The 10,184-nt window shown below is 24.3% G+C and overlaps 4 protein-coding genes across 4 annotated transcripts; all 4 read right to left on the reverse strand.

Annotated features, from left to right (window-relative positions):
• Positions 1-712: 712 nt before the first annotated feature.
• On the reverse strand, positions 713-1,650 carry ENU1_073880 (hypothetical protein; the record flags this gene model as incomplete). The annotated part of the gene is made up of 2 exons (XM_008858483.1): positions 713-1,424; positions 1,478-1,650. The coding sequence occupies 2 exons, from the start codon at positions 1,648-1,650 to the stop codon at positions 713-715; spliced, it is 885 nt and encodes a 294-aa protein (XP_008856705.1).
• Positions 1,651-2,187: 537 nt separating this feature from the next.
• Positions 2,188-4,807, reverse strand: ENU1_073890 (hypothetical protein; the record flags this gene model as incomplete). Its single annotated transcript, XM_008858484.1, has 2 exons — positions 2,188-4,561; positions 4,641-4,807. 2 exons carry the CDS (start codon positions 4,805-4,807, stop codon positions 2,188-2,190), a joined length of 2,541 nt encoding a protein of 846 aa, XP_008856706.1.
• A 219-nt stretch (positions 4,808-5,026) lies between these two features.
• Positions 5,027-8,152, reverse strand: ENU1_073900 (hypothetical protein; the record flags this gene model as incomplete). Its single annotated transcript, XM_008858485.1, has 1 exon — positions 5,027-8,152. The coding sequence occupies one exon, from the start codon at positions 8,150-8,152 to the stop codon at positions 5,027-5,029; it is 3,126 nt and encodes a 1,041-aa protein (XP_008856707.1).
• A 1,004-nt stretch (positions 8,153-9,156) lies between these two features.
• Positions 9,157-9,906, reverse strand: ENU1_073910 (high mobility group (HMG) box domain containing protein; the record flags this gene model as incomplete). The annotated part of the gene is made up of 1 exon (XM_008858486.1): positions 9,157-9,906. One exon carries the CDS (start codon positions 9,904-9,906, stop codon positions 9,157-9,159), a length of 750 nt encoding a protein of 249 aa, XP_008856708.1.
• Positions 9,907-10,184: the final 278 nt, after the last annotated feature.

Below are 10,184 nucleotides of genomic sequence, written 5' to 3' on the forward strand. Positions count from 1 at the left end.
GAGAGTCGATGCTTGAATTATATTAGTGTTTGTGTGATGTTTCAGACATGCTACCTTCAGTTTCAAAAAGAGTAAATAAAAAAAGATAAGAATAAAACTATGTAGTTATATTGAATCTAATGGCTCATCTTTTGCATTGATATATCATATAAATTGTATACAAGTTATTATAAAAGATAAACAGACATAAGTGTTTATAATTCTTGTATTTATCTTACTTTTGTATTTTTTTAGGAGTAAAAAATTATAAAATAAATTATTCTATAAGTTCAAAATATTTTGCCCCAATACCATTATAAAAAATTATATACAAACCATTTACATTCAAAAACACTTATTTTCATGACTAATTGTATAGCTGCTTATTAGGAAGCTAAATTAATATATTATAGAAACTCGCTATTGAACGTCAAATTTTAAAAACTTCAAAATGAAAGAATCTTAACTTAAGTATTACATATTGGAGTTGTGTATAAAAGTGATGTAGTAGTGTAAAATTTATATGATGCATTAATTTAAATAAAAATACAGTAAGAAATGTAACAGTATTTTCTGTGTTAGTGTTATTCAAAAAATCAAGTCTTACTCATATAAGAATTAAAACCAATGATAAATTAATAAACTCTTCTCTTTTACAACTATAAAAAATATTTGCTTATTCAAGCCTCCAGTTTAAAACATAACTTTTAAAAACTAATCATTTTTTTTTAAATTAATATTGATAAAATCTTAATGGGTTTGTCGGTGAAGCAGCAATAGCTTTCATTCCAATATAAACTGCCCCAATTAAAATACCATTTAATGCCATATTTGTTAATATATTTGCTATATCAACCAATGAAATTTCTGTTACACCTAAAGATATTAATGTGTCAATAATAACCTGAAGGTGAAGTTTTGTTGTTTTCTTTGTTGTAAAGATAATTTCTAAAAGATTACGATAAACAATTAAGCGTAATGTTTCAACCAATTCTAATATTCCAATTTGAACAAATTCTAAATCATATTTATTAATAACTTTCTCATACAAACTAACATCACCTCTATTGACTGCATTTGATAAATCAATTAATATCTTATTTCCATACTTTTTCATTTCTTCCATTGGAAGATACATTCCACAACGTAATTTCAATGGAACGAGATACATTAAAATTTGTTTCTTAAATTTATCATTTGCAACAAGATATGCCTTTTCTAAAGCTTCTGCTGCTCCTTTGTAATTTCCTATTTTAACTGAAATTAATCCATAACAATATCCAAATATTCCACGGTCTCTTTCATTAATAAATAAATTATAGTCTATTTTATTGAAATAAGATGATACACAGTCAATAGCTTCTTTGTAATTACGTGCATGATAGAAAATACCTACAATATACCCAATTACAAGAATAATTCGTTCTTTCATTATTGAAATTGTTCTAAAGAATATTAGAAATAAATATTAAAATAACACCTAAATAACGTACCAAACTGAATTACTGTTTTCGTTATATCATCTATAAGATAAAAATCCTTTTGGCTATATGCTTGTCGTGTTTGTTTTACAAGTAATTTAATAATATTTCTAATATCAGAAATAACATTTTTATCGTTAATGTCTTGATTTAAACAAATTTTTAAGTCATCTAAAAGTTGTTGTGCCATGATGAGACTTTATTGAATTTAAGTTTAAGTTCCTTTTTTTAAGTTCTTTTTCATTATTTATTCGACAATAAAACTGTTTTTAAAAGAAATATTCCATACCGGTTTAAACAAAAATTAGATATGACACATGAGTAATTATGATAGAATAAAAAATATTTGTTTTCGCTGAGACATTAACTTTCTAAAAGTAAATTAAAAAAATCAATAAACACTTTTAATTTACACTTGTTTTTAATCCTTATAATTATTCTAATAAGAAACAAAAAAGGATGAATTAGAAATAATCATATAATACCGTTTATTAAGAAATTTTAAAAAGAAACTTTTAAGACTGAACCTATTTATCAATTATAAGGGTTTACATAATATCCTCTTAAGATGAATGTAATATAATATCCATAAACTTTCTTTTTGTTCCAGTGTATTCATATATATTACTTTACTTCTCTTATAAATAAAATAGATTATTTCATTAGTACTTTAATAATAATATTATTATTAGACAAACAAATCATTCAATTTAATTATCTTATTTTATTAATAACCTTGTTCATCATAAAATTGTTCTTCCCATTGTTCTTCCTCTCTTTTTAATTCTGGAAAATCATTAATTGTCATTCCCCATGAATAGTCATAGTAATTAACTCTTCTCCATATTGGATATGTTCTTTTTCTTCCTTTAATATTTTGATATCGTAATACTCTTCTTCCACTTTGGTATTGGTCAACAAAAGTTTCTTCAGTTTTACCTTGGACAACAATTATTTTTTCATTTCTTTTATCATTTTCTATATCAAAGAACTCCTCTCCTGGCTCAGAACTTGCTTTAATAATATTTAACAATTGTTGGTACTTTGGCTGATTTTCTTCTGTGATTATTTTAATCTTTTTTTCTTTACGTCCTTTTTGTGTATGTTTTTCTTTCTGAGTTTGTGAAGGATTATATGGTGAAAATGTTGACTTTAATTTACTTGTAGAAGTATCTTCTTGTGTTTTAAATTTCTTTTCACTTTCTGCCCTTGAACTTTTTCTGCCTTTTTTTTCTTTAGGTTCACTTATCTCTTGAGTAGTAGTTTTTTTCCATTTATCAATAGGTTTTTCTTCCCACTCGGGTGTGCTTTTAACTGGCTGACTTCCTACAATATCAGAAATGCCTGATAACCCATTGTTATTTTCATTACCTTCTTTTAATTTTATCTCATCTTTTACAGGTTTTTCTTTATCAATTTCATTTGTCATTTTTTCTTTGATCCTCTTCTCTTTCTTTCCTAACACTTCATTTTTAATTTCTTTCATTGCCTTACTAATATTTTTCTTTTCTTCTGGTTCATCTTTCTTTAGTAGACTCTTTCTCATTTGCTTTGTACCACTTAGTCCTTTCTTTGTTTTATTTTCACTATCTTTCATTAACTCTTTTTCTCTTTCAAGAATTCCTTTCTTTTTTCCTTTCTCTTTATTGTCTTCTTTTAATTTTGGTTTTTTCTCTTTTTCTTTATCAATTTCTTTAGAAAGTTCCTTAACAATTTCCTCTTGTTCATCTTCAGGTAATGGCATAGCAACAAGATCTGCTGCACCAGCCACATCATCAATTTGAGAAGATAAAAGATTGTCTAATTGATTTAAACTTTTTCTCATTGCCTCTTTGTCTACAATTTCTTCCATTTTTTTTTCCCCACTTTGGTTTGTAGAATTTTTTAATAATTGACTTGAATTAAGTGAACCAAGACTTGGGACTTTTTGGCTCATTTGTAAGGTAATTTTATTTTTTGTTTCTTGTTCAATTTCTTCTTTCTTTACATTAATTGCACTCACCTTTTTATCTAAAATATTAATAGTATCTTTTATTTCTTGAATAATTTTCTTTCGTTCTTGATTTTTTGATTCTTTTTCTTTCTCTCTTTTTTCTCTAATTGTTTCTCCATCTTTTATATCTTTACCTTCTTGCCCTAATACTTCACTAGTTTCTTCCATTTTAACTACCTTTTTTGGTTCTTCTTTTTTCTTTCCTTTAGTTAAAGCAGCGAGACTTTCAACTACTTCAAGACTTGCTGCTGAACTCTCTTCATATTTGACTGGAACAGCTTCATCTTTTTCAATAATTTTTTTTGGTTCATCATTTTGTTTAAGTTCATCTGAACTCGTGTATTGTGTATCTCGTTTTTGACTTCCACTTTTGATTTCACTAGTTTCATTTGCATTCTTTTTTTGATTCTTTAATCTTTGACTCATCCAACTTACTTTTTGACTCATAATTTCTTTCTTATTTGTTTCTGGACTTTTTTTTGTTTCTTCTTCAATAATACTTTCGAGATGTGACTTGTCATCTTCTTTAATTAATGAAGAAATATATGATAATTCTCTTTCATCATATTCTTCTTGAGCAAGATTTTTCTTTGTTTTTGAACTATTTAATTCACTAACACGAGTAAATCGCTGTTTTTTTTCTAAACCTCTTGATTTTATTCCAATAGTAAATTCTGGAGTTGATTTAATATTTTGTGATGAAAATGGAGTTGATGAAATTTCGTTTCTTGCAATGTCCACAACTTCCATTTCTTCAGAACCTTTATTATCGACTAACGGTACTGAAGATGTTGTTTTCCCTTTTTGTTCTGTTGAAACAATATCCATTTGTTTTTGGTCTTCATCATTATGAATAACCGTTGGTATTTCACTTATAGAATCTAATTTTTCATTCTCATCAATTAATTGAATATCTTTTTTAAGAATAGAATCTCTTACCATAATTTGAGGTTGTTTTAATGGTACTGGTTCATCAGAAGAAGTATGTTGTGAATTTTGTGAATTACTTAAACTTTTAGGATTTAAAGGTTTAGTAAAGTCTGAGTGTTTTCTTTCTTTTAGTTTTGCTACATCAGTCGGTTCATATTGTTTTAATTTATCAGCTTTTCTAGAAGATAAATAACCTTAGGTTAACAGGTTTGATAACAATCAATCTCATTTGAAAAACCTACATACTAACAACAAACTCGTCTGTCATATAAAGAGTTGGTGCTGATAAAAAATTCTTCTTTTGTGATGAAGATGAATCAGTTGATATTTTATTAACTTCAATTTTTTCTAATGTCTTAATTTGAATTGGAGGAGCAACAGCTTCGATAGTATCAAAAGTTGTAGTGTCACTTTCTTGACTCATTTCTTATTTTTAATTCTTTTTGGTATTTTTTTAGTTCTTTTTACTATTTGTTATTAACCTTTTTATTATAATATTCTTTTTTTTGTTATTGTTTTTCTCTTTTCAGAAATAATTATGAAACAATCTTAGATTCTTACTCTTTAAAAAAAAACAAAAATTAACCATAAGAAAAACATTTTTGAGCTCTAATTTTAAAGAGAGCCCAAACATAAATATCAGTTAAGAGTTTATTGATGGGATAGATTCTTTGAGATATTGGAAGATATTTAATAAGCTTTCAATGATATACACATTAATTAATTTGTTTTCATTAAGACATCGAAGGTCAAAGATTTTTTGTTGATTAATTTCCATAGAATCAGAGAGACTAATTGATATATTTTTAGAATTGAGTAGATGAGATTGAAAATTGATTATTTTTTCAATAATAGTTAATAATAACAAAATTTTATTAGGTTCATAAGGATTTTTGCAATTACATAAGTGAATGAAAATCCATTGAATTCTTATAAAAAGCAATAATTCTTTAGTAGATTCTATATTTATTTTCCATTCAGTGTCTATTTTTGCAATAAGTGAAAATATGAGATTTTTTGTAGAGTCAATAATATACGGGAATTTTATTAATGGAGATGAAAGAATAGAATAAGAGTCTTTAAATCCTTTATAAGACTCATTAAATAATTGGACCCAAATACGTTGATAATCTTCTTGATAAATCATTGGAATATATCTATTAAAATAAGGGATTTGATTAAATACAGTTGGTGAGAGTTTAATAATTGGTAAAGAAGCATTCATATTAAACACAACACTTCCATTTTGAAACCAACAATAGTTATTTAATGAAGGATTAAGTTGTTGTAATAATGAAACATCTTGTTCATTAACAATATTATATCTAACATAAGAAATATCAATATAAATCATTACAATACAAGTAAGATATTTAATTGTAGGATCATTTAAAGGCTCATAATTATTTTCATTAATCATATTAAATATTAACATCATTTCATAGTCCAAACCAAATAATTGATGAATATTTTGTTTTTGAATTAAATCCATATCTTGAATAAAATTATATTGTGAATATACTAATTGAAGAAAGAATGTGTCAAGAGACTTACCAAATAAAGGGTCAAAAGAATAAATTAAAAGATATTGTATTGGAAGAAATATTTTTTGTTTTTTTTGTTTTAAGAAGAATTGATCCCAATTTTTTATAGATTTTAACATAGATAAATAAGAATGAAGAATACCTTGTGCAAAAATTAAAGAAGTTTTAGATAATTTTTTCTTTTCTGAATCTAATAATGTAGTTTTTTGAAAATAAGAATCAGTAAATAGCCATCTAATATCGATATGCATTGGTGTTTGTTCTTCAAAATCATTAATGTCATTATTATTAAGATTAATTAATCTTCTTTGAGTAAAATCTCCTAAAGAATAATGTTGTAATTTAAAATATCCACTTAGTAATTTATATGTTATTGATTTTGATGATTTTTGAATGAATAACATTCTAATTATTAATGAGTATAATCGAAATAAAATAATTCCTCCATCAAATTCAAGTGTATCTGTTTGAAGATGTTTCTTTAAAACAAGATCAACATATGTTTTTATTATTCTATAATGTTTAATATATATTCTAAAAAGATTTAAATAACATGTTAGTGACTTAAATATATAACGTAGAACTTCAAATAATTTTAATCTTAATTGAATTATATATGAAAATGGATTCATTGTATTAAAATTGATTGAATAACTACAAGAATATAATAACTCTACAAATGTTCCAAATATTTCACTATTATTCATAACAACTTCACATAAAAAATACATATTTGAATATTCAAAACATTCTTCTAATGCTTTATAAACATTTGTAATAGAATTAAATATAATACTATAATATTGGGTTATTGATTCTTTTGAATTTAGTAAAACTGTTATTTGATTTCTTCTTAATTTAAATATTTCTAATACACCTTTTACAACAATTGTATTTATTTGAAATGAATTTAATGACTCTTCATATCCTATTACTCCTTTTCTTATTTTAGTAAGTAATTCATATTTTATTCCTGATGGAAGTAATGATATTATAATTGAATTTGTAAATGAATTTAAAATTACTGGTCCTAATTCAATTAAAAATTGATAAAGTAAATGTTCAGTTTCTTCTTCATTTTTTATTATCATTTCACAATATTTATCACAAAAGAATGAAATAACATTAGTTCCACTTGAAAAATATGAAAAAAACCGTTGAAGTAAACCATTTTTAAACATAATTGGAGTTGTTGTTACAAATATAGTAATTGATTCATTAATAATAGGAATTTCCATTAAAGAATTAATATATTCTAATAAAGGGTGACATTCATTCATATTATTTTCAATAAGACAATCCATTATTTCTATTATAAAATTATTAATTTTATGTTCCATTTCTTCTGTTATTTTAATACCAAAATTATTATCAATTCCATGCATACAACAATATCCTTTATTTGATTGTGTTGGTAATTCTTTTATTTCTTTTGAATATTTTGATGGAAGTAAATCTTTAAGTTTTTGTTTTCTTTCTTTAAATTCATTTTTATTTCTCTTTTCTTCTTCATCTATTTTTTCTTTAAAAGCTTTAAATGATTCTAACTTTTCTTTAGCACTTTCTTTACTAAAAAGTATTTGAATTCCTTCTTTCTTTTGTTGACTTCTGTGTAATGTTTTTAATTTTTGTTCATCTTTTTCAATTCTTTGTTCTAAGGTATTAAAACCATTTCCTTTTTTCTTTTTCTTATTTTCTGTTAAAATAATTTGACTTTTATTGATTTCTACTGAATCTTCTCCTACAAGTAAAATCGTAGAATCTTTTTCTATTTTCGTTGATTTGTTATTAATAGACTCATCATGTGTTGGAAGAATAAGAACTGGAGATGATCCAGTCAATAATGTTGGTGTCTCAGATACTTTTAATTTATGTTCTATTCCACACTGACAAATCATATTAATATTTCCTTTTCCTTTTGTATGGTTATAGTGATTGTCCATACTCATACGTTCATTACATGATTCACAAATAAATAATATCTTTTCAGTACATGAACAAATATAATAACTATCCGTAAGAAAACGACAACAGTGTGGTGCTGGTAAATTTTGCAAATAACTTTTTTTTAATTTTTCATTTGTAAATATAAAATGGTCAAATTGGGTTGTAACATTAACTGGTTTAAGTGTTTCTTTAACCATTTCTTTAACCATCAGTTGTTCTTCATCGTTAAGGACTTTTCCTTTACTTTTTTTTAATGCTATTTGATATAATTCATCCATCTCCCACTTTTTTGACAAAATTATTTAAGTTCATTTTTTTTTCATATATATTTTTATTGTTTTTTATAACATATTTTTTTAAATGAATTTGTTTATTTTTGGTTTCAATACTAAAAATAAATCAATCTTTAATATTATTATTATATTAAATAGTTTCATTTGTTTTTAAAAATAAATAATAACAAAAATTTCACTCAACTTTATATTACATCATCACTCTGTACTTCTATTTTAGGATGCTAACATATCAATATGAATAAACAAGATTGTATCTACATTATTAATGAGATTTAGCTTGGTTCTTTGAACAAAAAATATGTTAATATAACAAAAAAACTGGCAATTATCATAGTTTTTTTTTACAAAATCATATTTTGTTTAAGTAGTAAATAATATTCATTTAATCAACTTGATTGATATTAATAGGTTTTCTTTAATATTATTATTATTTAATTCAAATATACTACGTATTTTTTTTTTGATTTTTTAGTTATTATCATTGTCTTTATTATACTTCTTTTTATTCTTGTTTGATTTTTACTGTAATTTTAAATAACTTCTTCGTTCTTTATTTTCTTATTGTATGATGAATGAACGTTTCATTACCACTATACTTTTATAACTAATTTTCTTTTAGTATTAGCTATACCAAATATTTCATTTTCCTTGGATAATATTCATTATATATTCCTAATTTCATCTTAGCAAATATCATTTCTTATATTACAAAAAATATTATTCCATCATAATACTTCATTATACTCTTTGTAATATTAACTAATAGATTTTCTATACAAAGACAACGTCATAACTAGATAATAGTTGATAATTCAATATTTAGATTTGTATTGATGTTTGTGTGATGTTTCTCACATGCAATCTTTATTACTCATAATTTTAATACAAAGAAAGATAAAAGAAAATGATAGAAGAATAATTAAGAATAGTTAAACAAAACCTAGTTAACCATAAGAAGTCTATTATTAAATAAATGAGAAATAGATTTACATGTCATGAACAAATGGACTATTCATTGATGGTGGAACAAAAGGAATATTCATTGTACCATTTATTGGATTTAATGAAGTTAATGGTGACATACTATTTATTTGTGTAGCAGGATTCATTGTATCAAGAGAAGTGAGTTGTTGATATTCATGAACTGAAGGAATAGATTGAATTGAAGGAACAGCTAAATTATCTTGTTCTTGAATATCTTTATTAAGACACCTTCTTTCTTTAGACTTATTTTGCTTTGCAATTTCCAAATACTTTTCTTTTTCAGAATCAGGAAGTTCTTTCCACATATTAGATAACGTAGTCATTCCTTTTCCTCTACTACCTTTTTCTCTAACATTTTCTTTGTGATCTTTACAAAATAATAAAAAAGGATTACACTCAGCACGATTTCTTTCAAATGAACATTTTTGAATCTTTTTTTTCTTTTGAGCAATAAATTCACCTCCTAACATTACTATTTGAACAGCTGCTGCTTTTCTAAATAATTCCAATGTTCCATCATCAAGTTTATCTTTCCATAATAATTCTGCTTTTTCATTAGCTTCTTCATATTGAATATCTTTACTCCTCATTAACTCTTTTGATTTCCAATATATAAAAAGTGCTTGTGCCATTTCTTCAACATCCTCATTAATTTCTTTTTTCTTTTTCAATTTTTTATCTTCTTTATTTCTATAATATATTTCTTGTTCAATACCAAATTGGTAAGGTTCTATCTCAGAGTTGAAACTCATTGATTAACTTTCATACAGTTACTTTCAACCCTTTTCCTTTCTTTTCTTCTCTTATTCCTTTTTCTGATATTTGGTTTACTATTATAAATAGTTAAAAACTTATATTTTTATTATTTTCTTTTTGGTAGGTATTTTACCCTTCCTTTTTTCCCTTTTTGTAATTAAAAATCCCATCAAGGACGTTTTTTAATTTCATTAGTTTTAGTTCATTAAGACTTAATTAAATTCATCTTTTAAGTAATGGTGTAAAGAGAATTTAATAACGTTTAAAATAAATT

The sequence above is a fragment of the Entamoeba nuttalli genome, assembly GCF_000257125.1.
Source record: "Entamoeba nuttalli P19 unplaced genomic scaffold asmbl_3595, whole genome shotgun sequence".
Classification (NCBI taxonomy): domain Eukaryota; phylum Evosea; order Mastigamoebida; family Endamoebidae; genus Entamoeba; species Entamoeba nuttalli.